The 20,095-nt window shown below is 38.8% G+C and overlaps 3 protein-coding genes across 3 annotated transcripts; all 3 read left to right on the top strand.

The window, feature by feature from the left end:
* The first annotated feature begins 2,610 nt into the window (after positions 1-2,610).
* On the top strand, positions 2,611-3,108 carry LOC124456991 (craniofacial development protein 2-like). Its single transcript, XM_047007290.1, has one exon. The coding sequence runs from the start codon at positions 2,611-2,613 to the stop codon at positions 3,106-3,108; it is 498 nt and encodes a 165-aa protein (XP_046863246.1).
* Positions 3,109-3,447: 339 nt separating this feature from the next.
* Positions 3,448-4,677, top strand: LOC124456990. The gene has a single exon (XM_047007289.1). The coding sequence runs from the start codon at positions 3,448-3,450 to the stop codon at positions 4,675-4,677; it is 1,230 nt and encodes a 409-aa protein (XP_046863245.1).
* Positions 4,678-4,730: 53 nt separating this feature from the next.
* Positions 4,731-5,405, top strand: LOC124456989. The gene has a single exon (XM_047007288.1). The coding sequence runs from the start codon at positions 4,731-4,733 to the stop codon at positions 5,403-5,405; it is 675 nt and encodes a 224-aa protein (XP_046863244.1).
* The last annotated feature ends 14,690 nt before the right edge of the window (positions 5,406-20,095 follow it).

The following is a 20,095-nucleotide window of genomic DNA, read 5'->3' as shown; positions in this document are numbered from 1 at the left end:
AAAAATGAATTTTCTGGCCACAGCACAAGAGCAGCATCATTTTAGCTGCGAGTGAAGTATCTGTTTCAATTGAGGCAATTATTGAAGCGGTTGGGTGAAATAATGCTTTAACTTTTCAAAAATACAATAATAAGCCATTACAAACAAAAGTTGACTTTGGATATTTATTATTGAATACTTACACTAGTCGTGATTTTTTAATATTCATAAATCTGAAATGTAGCCCACCAAGTTCAGGATACTTTTATTACCTGTAGCCAGTATGCTAGAATTTCATTCTATTTTCACTATTGATAAGACTGTTATTTGTTATTCAAAAAAAATAGTTTCTTTACTGTAGAATTACTTCATAATAATTTGTTTGTATTCTGTAAATCACAATGGCAATGAATTTTCTTTTTGTTGAAAACACTTTGCTTTAGGTATCATGATTGTTTCACGGGTCGTCATTTGTAAACACTATTAGAAATCAGGAGGGAGTGAATATTAAAAATAATTTCCAAAGTGGAAGTTTTGACAAAATCTGCCATTGCTTCCATGTTTTTGAAAATACTTCCCTGATCTCTTCAAGGTGTTGCATAACAGCTTCTGCAAGGAAGGTGGATAAAGGAGAACCCATTGGTGTTCCTGAGATCTGTCGGTAATATGAATTTTGGAAGGTGAATTCAGTGGAGAGGCAGAGCTCGAGCAGGTCGATGATATTGTCTTGGTCTACTTCGGTTGTGATTTTCCACGAGTTGTTGTTAGTAAGTAATTCGTTTGTGACTTGTTTGGCTATGTTTAGTGGTATGGATGTGAAAACTGACACTACATCATAAGATATCATGATTTCGTTTGGTTTTAGTTTTACATTTTTAATATTGGTGAGGAAAGTGGTGGCATTTTTGATAGTATGATGTGATGGTTTGAGTAGTGGGTGCAGAATATTAGAAAGATATTTTGATAGTTCATAATAGGTGATCCAGGAAGAGATACAATTGGTCATAGTGGGTTGTTTTCTTTGTGAATTTTGGTAGTCCATAGAATTTGGGGTGGAGGAGTTGTTGGGTCAGATTCTTTTGTAGACGGTTCGTTAATTTTATTTTTGTCTTTTAGTTTGTTTTAATTTCTTGCTGATGCGGTTGGTAGTTGTTTTGTTGGGGTCTGTTTGTAGAGGTTCATACATGTTGTTGTCTTGTAAGAGGGTCCTCGCTTTGTTGATGTAGTCTAATTTGTCCATGATTACAGTTTTCGTCCTTTGTGGGCTGGTAGTATGACTATGTCTTCCTCATTCTGTAAGTTTGTGATAGCTTTTTGTTCTTCGTTGTTAAGTGTGACTGGTCTTTTGAGGCAGAGGTTTGTTGTTACTTTGTGGCGAATGTCCTCTTTGATTTTATCACTTAAGTTGGTGAATTTCAGTGTGGATTCTAGATCGGCAACGAAGTCTAGTTTGTCGGCGTCTTTAATGTTGTAATTTAAGCCTTTGCTTAAAATTTTAGTCTGCTGTTAGGTGAGTGGTTTGCTTGATATGTTCTTGACCCATGAATGCCTGTTGGTGTTAATTTCCTTAAATGATCTCGATTTTTGTAGTTTCCCTTGGAGTTCGTTGTGTCGTTTTGTTTGATACGCGTTTGTTGTTTCTTTGATGGTTTCCTAAATGGATTTGGCATCTGCCTTTGTGATGTGATTCGTAACAGTTTCTCGATGTTGGTTTGATTTTCGTCTGTAGATTCGTAAGCGGTTGTGAGCGTCAGATATGAGGATATTCAGCATACGTCGGTCGTTTGATTGTGCTATTTGTTGGGCATAATTCGTTTTTATTGGTGGTTGGTAGTTGATACTGTTCGGTAGGATTTGCTGTTGTTTGAAGATGTGTAGGAAGTGTAGTTGCTCCAATGTCGATATTTCCTTGCGTGCGAATAATTTCCACTTTCTCGTTATTCTGAGAGTATCCATCTCATATGTTGATTTAATATATTTGAAAATTGGTAACCCTGGCATATTATGATAATATTAAGGATTCTCTGGTTTTTATTTGTTGAGTTCGTGTTACTCGCCATATCACTTTCTTAGTATAATCTATACCTTTTAGTAACAACCACGAGTGAACTTAATGATCGAACTGATTTTTATTATTTTACAAAGCAGTATTTATACTATTTATTACAAACAACAAAATATTATTATTGGCAGGAGTAGTTCCTCTGTTTACGCTATATATGGTATATAAGGAAATTTAACTAACGTCAATAACTGTTCCTTGGCTCTTAGCCGTGTGGGAACGGATACATTAATAAACTAAACTGCACACATTCTATTTCCTTAACATGTTTTTGTGGTTTATGAGCATGACTCAACTCCCCCACTTGCTCATTAACTAAATTAACAAATTAATATCTATTTACCAGTTATAAATGTTTTGAATCTACTTAATTTAATCTTACTTACAGCTTTCGTAAATATATCAGCCACACTTTCATGTGTTGCTACAATGTGGCCTGGATGCTGGACAAGTCAATGCAGCAGACAGGATGCCGACGGATCGACATCAATCCGTCCCAAGCCCGATAAACACAGAGGGTGGATGTCAGGAAGAGCATCCGGTCCTAAAAGAATATGCCACATGATAATATGCCGGAGACAATCAGAAGAGAAGACAATGCTAGGGCATACCCCGTAAGCGATGCGCAGCGGCACTACTGTCTTGACGCTGTGAAAAGAATGCAAGCGAGACAGAACAGACAGAAGAGACAGAAGAACTTGAGAGTTGCGACCCTAAACATCGGGACGCTGACTGGAAAGAGCAGAGAAATAGCAGACGTGATGAAGAGGAGGAGGATCGACATACTATGCTTACAAGAGACAAGATGGACTGGTGGGAAATCAGGAGGGAAGGCAAGAAACATCGGAGAGCTACAAGCTGTACTACAGCGGAGGGGAAAAAAGAATGGAGTGGCTATATGCCTGAGTGAGGAATGGCAAGATAAAGTGATAGAGACCCAGAGAAAGTCCGATAGAATCATAACTATGAAACTGGTAACACCTGACAAGACGTTCAACATCGTGACTGCCTATGCACCTCAGCAAGGTTGTGAAGAAGACGAAGCAGAGATTTTGGAACCAACTTGAAGAAGTGACCACCAATGTGAAGGAAACAGAACAGCTGATCGTGGCAGGAGATCTCAATGGGCACATCGGAAGAGAGTAGAGGGATTTGAGAGATGGCATGGAGGAAAGTCAATCGGAAGAAGAAATGAAGAAGAGATAAGATCTTAGACTATGCAAGGAGCAAGGACCTCAGTGGTAAACACATTCTTCACACAGAGGGATGGAAACACCTACATACAAAAGTGGCCTTAGCCAGACCGTGATAGATTTCATCATGATAAGGAGAGATGACCTAGGCGATGTTAAAATTGTAAGGTTATCCCTGGTGAGGAAATTGCACTGCAGCATAGACTCGTTGTGATGGATTATAAGATCAAGAAGAGGAGAAGAATAAGAAGAGAGAGATCGAAGAAGATCAACTGGTGGAAACTACCTAATGAGGAAGGAGATGAGCTGGAAAGTAAGATCACAGAAATGCTAATGGAACAAAGCATGGTGGGAGAGTGGAAATGGAATGAAACATACCCCAATATACTAGAAGCAGCAAAGGAGACACTGGGAGTTAGTAGAGGTGGGAAATACATAGAAAAAGAATCCTGGTGGTGGAATGAAGAAGTACAAGAGGCTGTGAAGAATAAGAAAGAAGCTTTTAAGATATGGAAGAGATCTGGTTTGGAGGAAGACAGGGAGACTCTGAGAGAAATGAATAAGATCAGTAAAGAAAAGTGTGCGATTGTTAGAGAGAAAGGTCAGGAACAACTATACAAAGATCTGGAGCAAAACGGACCGAAAAGAATCTACAAGTTAGCAAAAACTAGACAGAGAAGAGCAAAGGACATTGACAAGATTACTTTTGTCAAGGATGAGCAGGGAAAGATCGTGAGCGAAGATGAGAAAATCAAGGAGCGATGGAGGAAATATTTTGATAGACTTTTGAACACGAAGAACAACAGGAAAGAACTTGACCATCTTGAACCAGTCCATGGGCCAGTACCAGAGATTACGGAGGATGAAGTGAGAAGACAACTCAAGAAGATGAAGAACAATAAAGCAAGAGGACCGGATGAGCTCCCCATCGAACTAGTGAAGAAATTGGGAAACACAGGAACAGAGTGGATGACATCATGCTTCAGAGAAATAATGAAGACAGGAATACCAGAAGAATGGAGAACAAGCAGAATAGTGCCCCTTTACAAACAGAAAGGTGATCCCCTAAGCTGTGGAAACTATCGAGGCATTAAACTCCTCTGCCACTCACTGAAATTATTTGAGACAGTGATAGAGGCGAGACTGAGAGAAATAGTGAAGATAAAGGACAACCAATATGGATTCCAACGCGGAAAATCAACCACTGAGCCGATGTTCTGTCTGCGGATGCTGCAAGAGAAGTATAGAGAATTCAACAAAGAGCTACATATGGTTTTCGTGGACCTTGAAAAGGCATATGATACAATCCCGAGGGAGCTAATATGGTACTGTCTAAGGAAGCGTCAAGTCCCGGAGGCCTATATTGAAACCATCAAAGATATGTATAAGCGCTCACCACTAGTGTCGCAACGAACGTTGGTGAGACTGAGAAAATTCAAGTAGAGGTCGGGTTACATCAAGGCTCGGCACTAAGCCCCCTACTCTTTATTATCATTATGGATGTAATCTCGGATGACACGACAGAAGACACACCTTGGAGTATGATGTTTGCAGATGATTTGGTCTTGTGTGATGAGAAGAGAGAACATCTGGAAGGAAGACTAGAAGAGTGGAGAAGAATATTAGAAGATGTTGGCTTGAAAGTTAGTAGAGCCAAGACGGAGTACCTCCCACCGAGTGGCTGCATAGGAAACATCAAGCTAAGAGAATATGCTGGACCCGGAAATACAGATCTACCAAAGTGCGAGACATTTAAGTACCTCGGGACCACCATCCATCAGGATGGCAGTTGCAAGACCGAGGTTGAACTACGGATTAGCCGGGCATGGAATAAATGGAGAGAGTTAACGGGAGTGCTCTGTGATAAGAAGATGCCGAAGAAACTGAAGATCCTCATCTACAGAACCGTGATACGCCCAGTGCTTCTGTATGGGAATGAAACATGGCCTGTTACAGACTACCTAGCAGAGAAGATCAGTGTATGCGAGATGAGAATGATACGCTATTGTCTTGGAGTCAGCCTGGAGGAGCACAGAACAAATGAAAGCATAAGAGAAGAAGCGAATGTCATGAGTATACTAAAATTGATGAGAAGAAGCGAATGTCATGAGTATACTAAAATTGATGAGAAGAAAAAGACTGCAGTGGTTCGGACATGTATGCCGGCGTGAAGAAGATGTAGACATTCGGAGAGTTTATGAGATGCAAATGGAGGGGAGACGGAAACGAGGACGCCCAAAGCATCGGTGGAAGGATACCATCAGGAGAGACATGCAGCTATGTGGTGTCAAAGAAGAGGATACCCAGGACAGAGCAGCCTGGAGAAGTCTCATAGAACTGGGTCTCCGGCAAAGACCCGCTACCCGAGCAGGACAAAGCGGAGAAAGGTGACCAAGGTGACCATTTTCATGTGTTGCTACGTACATAATTTCTATTTTACCAGCCCTTATTTCACTTCTAATAAAGTGATATCTAATATCTATGTGCTTAGACCTTTTGTGGTGCATAGGGTTCTTTGCTAAGTTAATTGCGCCCTGATTGTCAACATTCAACAAAACACAGTCGCCTTCCTTACAAATACGCAAATCAACACACAACTGTTTCAAAAATTTTGCTTCCTGAATAGCTTCAGTCAATGCCATATACTCAGCCTCACAAGTTGACAAAGCAACTGTAGATTGCTTCTTACTCCTCCAAGAAATCAAACCACCGTTTTCACTCAACTTGAAACCGTAGCCTGAAATACTACGCCTGTCATCTGCATCGGCAGCCCAATCAGAATCAGAAAAACCAACCAATTTTAAAACACTTTCACATTTTCTAAATGTAATTGTCTGATCTATTGTATCCTGTAAGTATCTGAGAACATGCTTTGCCTCTATTAGGTTTGCTTGTGTCGGTTTGGCCATCTTTTGTGACAGCTTTGTTACAATAAAACACAGATCAGGTCTTGTTCCTGTCATAACATATATAAGACTACCGACAATTTGTCTGTAAAGACTCGGATCTTCTAACTGAGGCGATTGATCATGCGACATTTTATTTGTATCGGAAGATGATGGAGTGGGTTTGGGTTTACACTCCGACATGCCAAATTTTGTTAGTAACTTAATAATATATTGCCTTTGACTCAGTGTTATTTCACTTTCTGAGCATTTGAATTCAGTCCCTAAGAACCAGGACAATATTCCTAAATCTTTCATCTTGAAACGGTCGCTTAAGATTTTCTTGACACTCTGCATTAATGTGTCATTGTTTGCAGCAATGATAATATCATCTACCCATACTATTAGAATAGTAACATCTGTTCCTTCAAATCGCGTGTAAACGCATGGGTCAACTAGTGATTGTTTGAAAGCTTTCCCTATTAAGTGTTCATGCAATACGTTATTCCAATTCCTACCACTTTGTTTTAATCCATACAAAGACTTTTTCAGCCTGTACACTAATTTTTCACCATTTTTATCTACTTCCTCATATCCTTCGGGTTGATGCATATAAATTTTGCAGTCTATTGGGGCGTTAAGATAAGCTGTTTTTACATCCATCTGATGCAATAACATGTTGTTTTGAACAGCGTGTTGAAGCAATACACGGATAGAACTCATGCGTGCAGTTGGTGAAAAGGTTTCGTTGTAGTCAATACCGGGAGTCTGCGAGTATCCCTTTGCTACATAACGGGCTTTATGGGTCTCTTCTTCATGTTGCCCTACTTTTACAGTGTATACCCATTTCCCCCCACTATGTCTCTATTTGTTGGGGGTGGAACAAGTTCAAACGTATCATTGTCAATTAACGCTTTCATTTCATCATTCATGGCTTTTTGCCATTTTACTTTCTCATTGGAGCTTATTGCTTGGGAATAGGTCGTTGGGATGTTGGATACTCTATAGCAATAATCTACGGTATATGAGACAGTATCCTCCCCTGAAACTTCCTCTGTCACATACTCATCAAGATATTTAGGCTTACTTCTTATCCTAGTGGGGTATCTTGATTCTCTAGATGTCTCTGGAGCACTAATGTCTTCGTTAGTTGTTTTGGGGTTTCTTTCATGCGATTTTTCTATCTGAGGTGCAAGTTCTTCATCATCTAATTCTGGCAGCTCCTTGCTACCCTCCCTGAAGAACTTAACGCATCTTACGCGCTCTACCTTGTTAATGTCAGGGTAGTATACTAGATATGCTGGACTATTTTTATCATACCCTACGAAAATACCTTGTTTACTTCTAGGGTCTAACTTTTTGGATTTTTGTGAAAAACCATAGCAAACACAACCAAAAACGTGCATTTTGCTCAAGTCTGGTTTTGAGCCTGTAAACGCTTCAAACGGAGTTTTGTTCAACCTCGAATTAAAACAACGATTCCTAATATAAGCAGATGCCATGACGGCATATGTCCACATGGATTTTGGTAGTTCCGCTTCTAGCAATAGACACCTAGCCATGTTAAATAGAGTTAACCACGATCTCTCAACTGTGCCTTTCTGGTGTGGCGAATATGGTGCACTAGTTTCATGCCTAATTTTGTTTTCCCTAAGAATCGATTTGAATTTCTCGCTGGTAAATTCAGTGCCGTTATCACTTCTTATGCGCTTCACACTTCCGTAAGGTGCAACATCTGCTAAAAACTGTTTTAATGCTTGTGGTGTATCGCTTTTATGCTTAAGAAAATAGACCATATTCAATCGTGAATAATCATCCACAAACGACAATGCATATCTAAACCCTTCTCTTCCTTCCGGATCAATAGGACCTGCAAGATCCGTATGAATAAACTCAAGAGGACCCCTCGCCTTTTTATCTTCCAGCTTACTTTTCGTCTGACACATTTTACCTTGCGTACAAACCTCACACTCAACTTCCCTCAAGTCTGTGATTTTCATCCCCTTAACCACCTTCTCTAGTTTCCTAACATCCTTGTAGTTGCAGTGACCTAGAACCCTGTGCCACTCGTAAAGAGAACATGCATTTTTATTCAAAGATGATATGCTATTTATATAGTAAAGTTTGCCTTTTTGTCTTATTCCAAACGTTGTGCCATCAGGGCACTGTACATGCTTATCGTGTTTATCTAATTTGACTTTTGCCCCCTTTTCTACGGCAGCATTTACTGAGAATATATTTTGATCGTAAGATGGAACATATAAGGCATTACTTAATAAGACATCCTGCGCATTTCCATGCAAGTCAACTAATTTGACTTTAGCAGTACCTTTACCGACTACTACGTTGGCTTTACTGCCATCTGCTAATTCAATAACATGCGCTTTACTATCGAATTTACTATCAAAATCTATAAATTTTGAGTTATCGTTAATAATGTGGCTTGTAGCTCCTGTGTCCACCAGTAGAGTGAAATTCGCTTGATCCTTAGTCTTCACATCTGCTTCAGCGTTCTCTTCTTCATCCTTTGACACGAATAAGAAGGAGTGTTGCCGTTCGCTGTCACTGCGCTGCTCGTCTTTAGCTGACTTGGACGTTTCTTTCGTCTTTCGGCAATCTTTCGTGTCGTGGGTCTTGGTCTTGCTTATGGAGCACCATTTGTTCCCTTCACTCGGCATTGTGAGCTTTTGTGTCCCTTTCTTCCACATTTGAAACAATTCCCGTCGAATTTTGGTTTCACATACATAACGTTGTCACCCACCTCAGTTTTGGTGACAATGGTTTGATATTTTCTTCATGACTTCGTAACGAGTTCTTAAATTCCGTAAATGTCATCTGTCTTTCCTTTGAACTGTTACGGTAGCAAAGACGTCGTACGTGCTTGGCAGACCCTTTAAAACCATTGCAATGAGTAGTGCATCACTTATTATCTCCTCGGCTTCTCTTAAGGCTGTTGCCGATCGTTCCGCTCGCAATATATAATCTGTGACAGTTTCGTCGTCACTTTTCTTCAGCGAAGTGAGTTCCGTGTAAAGAGCGATGATGCGAGGTTTTCCTCTGCCTTGATAGTGATGTCTGAGGATTTCTAAAGCTCTCCGTCCGTTGTCTTTTGCCTCCCGAATCACAAGAGACAAACTTCTGTCGTCCAGACATTGCACCAACTCTGCAAAAGCGTCAGCCAGTTTTGAAGCTGCTGGTTCTTCTCTCTCACTTGCTGATTCGATAAATACGTCGTACAGTTTTTGAAGACGCATATAGCCCAAGAATTTTACTTCCCATAACTCGTACTTGCTTTCGCTTCCATCGAAAAGCAAACCTCTCCTGGGCCCATAACCTGTTGAGTTCGTGTTACTCGCCATATCACTTTCTTAGTATAATCTATACCTTTTAGTAACAACCACGAGTGAACTTAATGATCGAACTGATTTTTATTATTTTACAAAGCAGTATTTATACTATTTATTACAAACAACAAAATAATATTATTGGCAGGAGTAGGTCCTCTGTTTACGCTATATATGGTATATAAGGAAATTTAACTAACGTCAATAACTGTTCCTTGGCTCTTAGCCGTGTGGGAACGGATACATTAATAAACTAAACTACGCACATTCTATTTCCTTAACATGTTTTTGTGGTTTATGAGCATGACTCAACAAAAAGCACTTCAAATCAATATGCCGTTTACTTCCATCAGTAAACTATACAGCAAGTTATTTTATAATTATTGCCTTCATTGTGGGTTGTGTTTTGATTACAAACTTTATTTGCTTTATAAAAAATTACCAGCACTAACTCAAGCAGAGACTATTGACTATCATGCAAACGTTTGCTGTAAAGAAAAAGAAGAATTAAAGAGAATAATTGAAGAAGAAATTAAATTAATAAAAGAAGAAGAAAAAGAAATAGAAGGACATACAAAAAAGAACTTTAAGAAGAAAAAAAACCCACTTTATTGTATGCTTTTTTCTTCACAAAAATGAATGAAAAATGTAGAAAATTATTTTAAAAATATTGTTTTACATGCATAAAATGTCAAAATCATTAAATGAAATTTGTTTGTCACCGGATTTATTACCATGAGCTCTATGAGAATGTGTTCGTTTTCATGCTAAATTTTGTTGTAAAGAAAACAAAGAAATAAGAGAAGAAATCAAATTCATTGAAGAAGTTGAAGAAACAAATAGAAGACATAATAAAAAATGAATGAAGATGGTGAAATAAAAACAAGCCTAATCGAATTATCTACATTTATTACAACAACAAACTTTTTACTTCAAAAAGAATTAAAAGAGATGAATGAAATGCTGATAAATATGGAAAAAGAAAATACTATAGTACAAAAGAAATTACTTGAAAAAATTAATATATTAGAAAAACCAAAAACAAATAGCAGTACTTTCAATATAATTGAAGAGCCAAAACCATTTGGTCTTCCTTCAAATAAGAAATTTTAAAATAAAACAATTTAAATTGTAAAAAACATGCAATTTATTCTTTTTTGTTTTTTATTGATTAAAATTGTTTTGCAATTTTTTACATTTTTTTTCATTTTTCAATTTTTTTTCAATTTTTTTCAATTTTTAGCAATAAATTTTATTTCTTACAGTTATGTCTCTATTTATACACTTTTATAGATCCACTACTATCATAAAGTATTCAGTCATCTAAAGAGAGAATATGTCATAGAAAAGTACAATTTCGTCATTTTTTCATTTGGTGAAATTTTTGTGGAAAGTGAAAGATTATTCATTATAGGTCTTTATCTTGACCGTTTTATTTTTTTTTCTTTACATAAATCATTGATGGCTTTAATCATCCAACTAATAATGGTATTTGCAATTAATTTCATCTGGATTTATTGGTAAGGACATTTAAGTACTCTTATTTATTAACATTGTTACACTTACATATTTAACACTTATACATGCTTTATTTAAATGAATATGATATTGAAGATGATTATAAACAAAAGTTTCTGTCATTATAAAATTGGACTCTGGACTATTTATAATATCGTTTAAAAATTGGACTTTGGACTTTTGTCAATGAAATTTTATGTATTGTATAGTAAATATTATTGTATAAAGGCAGTTTCATGTTTAGGTTTTTAATCATACTTGTGAGTTGTCTACTCATGTATACAGTTTTGTGTGTGTTTCACTTCCTGTATCCTACAATGCATTGCGTTCCGCTTTGTTTATTTTTCTTAGTTGATTCTCTCTCTTGCCAAGAGACATATTGTGTTAAATAAATAAGCATCCTAATCCATATCAATCTTAAATAAACAACAGGTTATGGGCCCAGACACCCATTCCAACTAAGAAAATAAACATCAGTGATCATGGATGATAAAAGCTGGAGTGTGGATAAGCTCACTACAGACAATTACTCAACTTGGAAATTCAAACTCAAACACCTTCTCATAGCAAAGGACTTGTTTGGATATGTAGATGGATCCATTACTCTGAGCAGTGAGGCCAGTGAAGCAGACAAGACCGCTTATAAAAAGAATCATAGCAAAGCTTTCTCCCACATAGTCTTATCAGTAAGCGACAATCTCATCTATTTGATCACTGAATGTGCTAATGCCCAAGCAGCATGGGACAGGTTGAGTGCTCATTTTGAGCGTGATACTCTTGCCAACAAACTGTTTCTCAAGAAACAATACTTTAGAACTGTTATGAAGGAAGGTACGTCTATGCAGGAACATCTCCGACATATGAAAGCAATAACAGACAAACTCGCAGCGATCAAAGCTAATATAAGCGAAGAGGATCAGGTCGTCACTCTGCTCGGTAGCCTCCCGATAGCTACTCAACTGTCGTAACCGCTCTAGAGGCACGAGGTGACGATATATCGCTGGAGTTTGTGACTCAGACATTACTTAATGAGGAACAGAAGAGAAACAAAGATCTCTGGCTCGACTGGCATATCTGGTAGTGGCAGATCTCAAGCCAATTCTGACACTGCCCTGCTCTCGGCCAATAGCAGAGCTGATCAGCAAAATAGAGGATGCTATATATGTGGTTCTTTGGACCACTATCAGAATGTCTGTCCCAGAAAGAGCAGTAGTGGTAGGGGAAGTCGCGGATCTCGTGGTAGTAGAGGACGTAGAGGGCGTGACCGTGGCTATCAAAATAACTCTGACAGACCTCATCATGCTAAGATGTCACAACAGGATGATGGTGATAGCGGTGAGACGGCGTTTGCTGTGTCCGAGGGTAACGCCGAACCTCAACTTTGGCTAATCGACAGTGGAGCTACTAGTCATATGGCCAAAGAACGAGATGCTTTCTGTGACTACACGCCTACTGCACCAGAATCACCCGAGTATGTTATGATAGCCGATGGTTCCAAGATACAAGTGAGGGGGAAAGGTAGTGTGAAACTTCAGGTCTGGGAGAGTCGAAATAAATCCAGATATGCTACTCTGTACAATGTGTTACATATCCCCGAACTAAGTGGAAATCTGTTCTCAGTAAAAGCCGCCACTCAGAATGGCTACGTAATCCAATTCGGACATTCTCGATGCTGGGTCAAAAATCGTAGAAAGATGGTGTGTGCATCTGGCACCATGAGAGATAAACTTTACTACCTCGATGTTAGAACCGATGATCATTCTGCTAGGTGTGTCTAATACAGTTCTGTGGCACCAACGTCTCGCACATGCTAATATCAACAGTATCAAAACATGACTCAGTGGAGTAACAATGGCTGTGATCTATCAGGTAACATTGGTGTGTGTGAAGCCTGTGTAAAAGCAAGATGACTCGTCAACCATTTCATACTGATAACATGATCAAATCAACCAGGGTGCTCGAGTTAGTCCATTCAGACGTGTGTGGCCCTATGCAAACAGAATCTATAGGTGGTAGTAAATACATAGTGTCATTCATTGATGATTTCTCGCGATATGCTCATGTTTATTTTTTGCATGATAAATCCAGTGTGTTTCACGTCTTCAAAGAGTATGAGTCTATGGTTACTAATGCTACCGGTCAGACTATAGGTACGTTGAGAACTGACGGCGGAGGCGAGTATGTATCTCACGAGTTTGAGAGTTACCTGACTTCACGAGGTATTCAGCATCAGCTGACTGCACGATACTCCCCGCAGCAGAACGGCTGTGCCGAACGTTATAATCGTACTATCTGTGAGGCAGCACGTTCACTCATCGCTCAATCCGGTCTTCCCAAAACGTTTTGGGCTGAAGCAGTAGCCACCTCTGTGTATCTGAGAAATCGTCTTCCCACGCGAGCTCACAGAGAGGTCATAACTCCTTATGAGAAATGGAACAATAAAAGGCCTGACCTCGGACACGTAAGAATCTTCGGATGTCTAGCGTTCGCTCACGTTCCAGATCAGCTGCGATGAAAGCTGGATGAGAAAGCAGACAAGATGATATTCGTGGGATATAGCCTCAGATCCAAAGCGTATCGACTCTACAATCCGCTGACTAAGAAGATAGAGGTGCGCCGTGATGTAGTATTCGACGAAACTAAGCTAGGTATGCCCAAGTCTACTGTCAAACCTGAGGAAGCTCGCTCTGAGACTTTAGAAGTAGAACTACATGTGAACAACACTGATGAGTCATCCCCACCTACCTCCGCACGTCCATCTCGTTCTACTCAACCCATCATCCGCTTCGGTATTGATGATCACACTGGTATGGGTCACGTTGCCTGCTCAGCCACTGATATCATAGAGCCACTGTCTTTCTCAGAGGCGCAGGAGAGTGTGAATCGTGACAAATGTATGACTGCTGCTCAGGGGCCGCGGAAGTATCTCAAAAGTGGGGGGGCACTGACCGAAAAGGGCATGTGAGCTTGCAGCTTACTGTTTTAGTATATTACAGATATGCATTGTTTCATGAATCATGATTAAGTTTCAAAGTCTGCAAAATATTGGTAAACAATCTTAAAATGCTATGCGTATTCACTACTGCTCGGCGTGCGTGCTAACAAACTAAGATGACTACATGAACAATTTTATTAAGTAAAGCAATCTCAATAAAATTTCCCAAAAAATCTAACCCTACGTTCGTTTTTCAGAACAAAGTCCTTAGTTATTAAACGTAAGTCCAGTTCGTCAGTTCTGGCCTTGTTTACATCCATAACAATAAGATTATTGTAGCGTGCTGCCGTCATTGTGCTCCTGAGATGTGTCTTGACAAGCCGCTGGCATGAAAAAAAAGTTCTCCAGAGGCTGCGCCATTGGAGCAACAAAGTAAATCAAAGTAAGACGTGTGCTTTATTTCTTCTAGTGTAGGATGGTAAGGCTGTCGGCCTGTACAGCACAAATTCTTACAATCGAGTCCTAGCAAACATTCTGTTGACTCAATTTGCATAGGTCCTACCAATAGGGTGGTAGTCGTGGAACTTGTCAAAGACGCATATGTTAGGTTTTGAGAAGGTGTGTGAACTGGCTCGGTCGGCGGCGCGACTAGTATCTCTAAAGACGATATAAACTCAGAATTGCCGAATTTTGGTTTGGAATGAGAATGAGGAGATGAATACGTTGATGGAGTTTCTGTAGCTGACGGCAGTGTCAAACTAGACCTAGAGTCGATGTTTTGGTCAACAACATTCTCTGCTGGAGCACTACTAAAAAACTCGTCAGTTTTCGCAACCTTTTAGCTGTTTCTACAAGCTCTTTTTCCTTTTCTCGTTTTCACCTAGCAGCTCTAGGCATGATGATTTTGATTAAAGTGATTTAAACCGCAAAATTTTCAATTATTATGATCATGAATTGTCAACAGTTTTGTAGGACCAATGGCCTGAAAGACAATACGACGGGAGCAATGCGTTGCCGAGAATTTATAGTCTCATGTGGATCATAAATTCGACTTCTCATTGGTTGATTAAGTTACTGGGCGGACGTCTGCGAAGACAACCCCAATCAACAAACGCGATTTTTGATCCATCTGGGTAATCAAGATAAAAAACTAAGCTATAGCTGATTTCGCATGATGCCGACAGACTTTGTTCTACTCTGGGGGCTACTTTTATCTAAGAAAAACTTCTTCAGTCCAATTTTACCTAAAACAAGGGCATTTCTACACCATGAAAAAGGGCACTTTCATTCCAGAAAAAGGGCAAATTTTTCCCTGTTGTAAAAAGTGGGGGGGCACTTGCCCCCAATGCCCCCCCGGTTCCGCTGCCTCTGCTGCTGCTGAAAGTGAGTATAAATCACTTATCGAGAACAAAACCTGGGAGTTAGTGTCGCTACCGTCTGATCGCACTGCTATAGGTTCGAAGTGGGTGTTTAAAGCAAAATACTCACCTGATGGTACTGTAGATAAGTTCAAAGCTCGGCTAGTCGCCAAGGATCGCACAACAAGCTGGTATAGATTACGACGACACATACTCACCAGTAGTTCACCGCTCTTCATTACGTGTGCTACTGGCTGATGCTGTGGAACGTGAAATGCTCATACACCAGATGGATGTGCAAACAGCCTTCCTAAATGGCACACTCCCTGATGACGAACAGATTTATATGACACAACCAGAGGGGTTTGTAGTTCCAGGTAAGGAACACTTAGTCTGCAAGCTAAATCGTTCGCTATACAGACTAAAGCAATTGCCGAAATGTTGGAACACTGTGCTAGATGAGTTCCTAAAATCTTTAGGGTTTACTCGATCTACTGCAGATAGCTGTGTTTACGTGCGATGGAAGGATAACTCTAAGATGATGATCGCAGTGTACGTGGACGACATTTGTATTATGTCTGATACAGACACACAGATGACTGAGGTAAAGTCTGCTCTCTCAGCTCGCTTCAAAATGACAGATCTCGTGAGAGCTACACCACTGCATAGGTATAGTCGTAAAGAGAGACAACTCCTCCTTACACCTCAGCCAGACACCGTATATCCGACAACTACTGAAAAGATTCGACATGGAAAACTGTAATCCTGTATCCACCCCTGCAGCATGTGATGTCAAGTTAGAAGAGAATGATGGTAGCAAGCCAGTCGACGCTAAGCTCTATCAGTCTATCATAGGAAGTCTCCTATACGCTGCAGTGTCTACTCGTCCTGATATAGCGGAGACAGTGGGAGTTTTATCAAAGTTCAACTCCTACCCATCTCAGACTCACCTGACGGCCGCCAGGAGGGTTCTTCGCTACCTCAAAGGTACCCAGGATTTAGGTCTCAGTATATCGAAAACAAGGAAAATCCCTATATGGATATACAGATGCTGATTACGCCAGTAGTGCCGACCGTCCTCGAAGTCTGGAGCAGTGTTCATACACCCTGGTGGACCGTGAGCTGGTGTAGTAAGCGTCAGTCTATCATAGCCCTATCAACTGCCGAGTCCGAATATATAGCTCTTCGATGGTGTGGTGGAGTGTATGGTTACGTCAGTTACTGTCAGATATTGGAGCCCCACCATCGACAGCCACCACCATTCATGTTGACAATCAATCTGCTCTCGATAGCAAACAACGGTAAAACAAGCAAGCGTGCAAAGCATGTAGATATTAAGTATCATTACTCGTGAAGCTATCGAAAAGGTGACATCGCTACTCAATATTGCCAATCCGAAGAAAATATAGCAGACATTCTCACGAAATCTCTGCCCTGAGAGCGATTCGTTTCACTTAGAGACATGTTAGGGTTAGCTTAGTCTGACCAGCATAGGACTAGATTTTGGAATGTGCTATTCCTGTTTCATGTTTTGTTAACTTGGTTGTATTTTGTTTTGGTTAAACATCAAACTGAGTGGGAGTATTGTATAAAGGCAGTTTCATGTTTAGGTTTTTAATCATACTTGTGAGTTGTCTACTCATGTATACAGTTTTGTGTGTGTTTCACTTCCTGTATCCTACAATGCATTATTTCCGCTTTGTTTATTTTTCTTAGTTGATTCTCTCTCTTGCCAAGAGACATATTGTGTTAAATAAATAAGCATCCTAATCCATATCAATCTAAAATAAACAAGAAATATACCTTTCTTCTCAAATATACTGGTTTTATATATGTGTTTTTTATTACATTTGATTTTAATATATATATGTATATCATCACAGGCTCATCCTCTCTATTTATGTTTATTACTGCTGACTACCTCAAAGACAATCCCCCCAGTTTTTTTCTTATAAATTTTATTATGACTATTTTTAGACGTAATACAATTTATAATAAAAAAATTGAAATATATGTAAAGATTGCCCCAAACAGTACATAGGACAAACATCCAAGAAAATTGAAACAAGACTCACTGAACACAAGAATGCCATCAAACGATGCGACCCAAAATCACGACCAGAAGAACATACCTACGATGACAACCACACATTTGACTGGACAAAAACCCAACTTCTTGGATGCGCACAGACAAAACACGCACGAGAATTAAAAGAGGCATGGTACAGCAAAGACAACAACACAATAAACAGACATATTGACATCCCCATCATCTATTCACAACTAAAGACAAAACCAAAACAACAAACTAATAACATAACGACTAAAATAAAACACTCGAATTTCATTAACGCAATCCATACACCCGAAACCATGACAACGCATCTTATACTATCCAATAATATCAACTCAACTACTAACCAACCAATCAGACGCTCCAAACGCCTACAAAATCTTTTTTAATAATATATTTTTACAATCTGACGAAGGCTCGAAGCACAGAGTTAAAAGCTTAATAAAAATTTCAAAATAATGTTGAGTCATGCTCATAAACCACAAAAACATGTTAAGGAAATAGAATGTGCATAGTTTAGTTTATTAATGTATCCGTTCCCACACGGCTAAGAGCCAAGGAACAGTTATTGACGTTAGTTAAATTTCTTTATATACCATATATAGCGTAAACAGAGGAACTACTCCTGCCAATAATATTATTTTGTTGTTTGTAATAAATAGTATAAATACTGCTTTGTAAAATAATAAAAATCAGTTCGATCATTAAGTTCACTCGTGGTTGTTACTAAAAGGTATAGATTATACTAAGAAAGTGATATGGCGAGTAACACGAACTCAACACTTTTTTCTTTTCTTTTGCTAGATGAATGCGATAAATTAAGACATTCATTAATTGATTATGAAAAAATAAAAGGGAAACACCAAGTGAAATTAATATTAGCACAAGCTAATTTGGATGAACTCCAAAATCATTATTCAAGTCAACCTGTATCAGAGTGTGATTATAAAACAATAACAGACAAATTAAAAGATGCTGAAGACAAAGTGATATATTTTTCTAAATACAATGATGCCTTATACATTTCAACTATTTTACTAATAAAACATTCAATATGTAATTGTATCTCATCTTTGTTAATATCATATGATAATCAAACAAAATCAAAATAACTATTACCACAGAATAGATACATAACAGAAAAGCCACTCCATGTGGGAACCTTTGATGTTCGTGCCCCCAGTTTTCGGTTTTTAACCAAAAACTAAAATAGTTCGGCACATTGGCAGTTTTTTTGGGTTTTTCGAGTAGAGACAGTAAATCGCAGCAAGTCTTCTATGTCTTATCGGTCAATTCAATATCGCTTTTGAAAAATAAGTGTTGGTAGCAACATTCAAAGTGGAACTTGAATACGGACGACATGTTTTCTGTCCTGGCTGTTCATCAAAGTTCTAGAGGTAAAGGTCAGTTTATTTTTCTATGTTTTTTCTTGGACTGTGAATATACCTGGTCTTCATTAAATTTTTCAATATTGCTTAGTTTAAAGATGTTTGACTCATATATTTCCGACGTTTCCTTTTGGTGGTGGTAAAGTAACGATTTGCAAATTTGATCGCGTAATAGATACGCAGAAGGCTTTACCAAATAATCATGTGGGAAATCTGTACATACATCAACTGGTGGAATTGCCTGGAGGACTTTTAATATATTTGCCCCAACAGTGGAATTTTTGGTTGTAGCAGAAGAGCAATTGACGAAAGTATCTTCCAGTGTCTTTATGTATTCCAGGTATCTTCTAGCTGGGACATTCAACCCACCAAAATTCTTACTATCATATGCTTTGAAATAACAGAAAAGCTGTTGATCAATGCCAAAATCAATTGATGTCAAAATTCTCTTGCATTCATCACAGCTGTGCATTATAAATGATTTTTTCAGCAAATAGCCAGCAACATAAGCAACAGCATTATCTTGAATGATGTTAGAAGTCACATTATGTTCTCTATAATCTGCTGGTCCAATTGAAAGAATGCTTGGATGGGATTTTGGCATGTTGTCTACATGTTTTGGCTTTGATATTATTGCTGTTGTGCGTTGAACCAAGAGGACATCCATATCTTTAGCACATTTGCCTTTTGATAATGTAAGAAGCGCACTAAAAAACAACTTTCGAAATGCTCTTGTGAGCTGTATTGGTGTGGGGTTGTCGGTATTCCCCCCTTGTTGTCGTATGCTTCCAAAAAAATTTTCAAGTGGGTTAGTGTTCGGCCTTCTAGTAAGTTGGTAAGTAGGTAAGTAAAGTTGTGGGCTGTTTGCAATGTACTCCAGATGTTTATAATTGCACTAATTGTAACCAACCAACCTTTTAGGGATTTTATCCTGCCTGTTACATCCTTATTGCCAATGAAAACTTTAATTTTTTTTATAAATTGTAAGGATTGTTGCAAAAATGTGATGTGTGAACTCTTTCTTGTGATTGGTCTTCTCAACTCTCTGATTGCTTTTACATTAGAGCTATTTACACAATCAAAGAGGAAATCAAACTTTAAGAGAAACTCTGCAGTTTCACTTCCACAAGATGATAATCCTCGCAAGCTAACATATGTGCAAATAGCTGCTGAAACGGTATGAATAAAAATCTGTGTAGCATATTTGACTTTCATTTTTTGGAAGTCAACTTTGGAGCAGTTATGATGGATAGCATTTTGTCTTTTGCATAGAAGTTCTCTATGTCCTTCTAACTGGCAACATGTTGTCCAAATTGGAAATTGCAGTTCATCAGATTGTTTCTTGTGCACTTTATTAGA

Source organism: Xenia sp. Carnegie-2017, unplaced genomic scaffold (assembly GCF_021976095.1).
Source record: "Xenia sp. Carnegie-2017 unplaced genomic scaffold, XeniaSp_v1 HiC_scaffold_6, whole genome shotgun sequence".
Classification (NCBI taxonomy): Eukaryota; Metazoa; Cnidaria; class Anthozoa; order Malacalcyonacea; family Xeniidae; genus Xenia; species Xenia sp. Carnegie-2017.
The sequence above is the reverse complement of the archived record's forward strand: the minus strand, read 5'-3'. Positions and strand labels throughout refer to the sequence as shown.

Coding starts and splice junctions, on each gene's coding strand:
- LOC124456991 (XM_047007290.1), top strand. CDS start 2,611: ATGCCGGAGACAATCAGAAGAGAAGACAATGCTAGGGCATACCCCGTA.
- LOC124456990 (XM_047007289.1), top strand. CDS start 3,448: ATGGATTATAAGATCAAGAAGAGGAGAAGAATAAGAAGAGAGAGATCG.
- LOC124456989 (XM_047007288.1), top strand. CDS start 4,731: ATGGATGTAATCTCGGATGACACGACAGAAGACACACCTTGGAGTATG.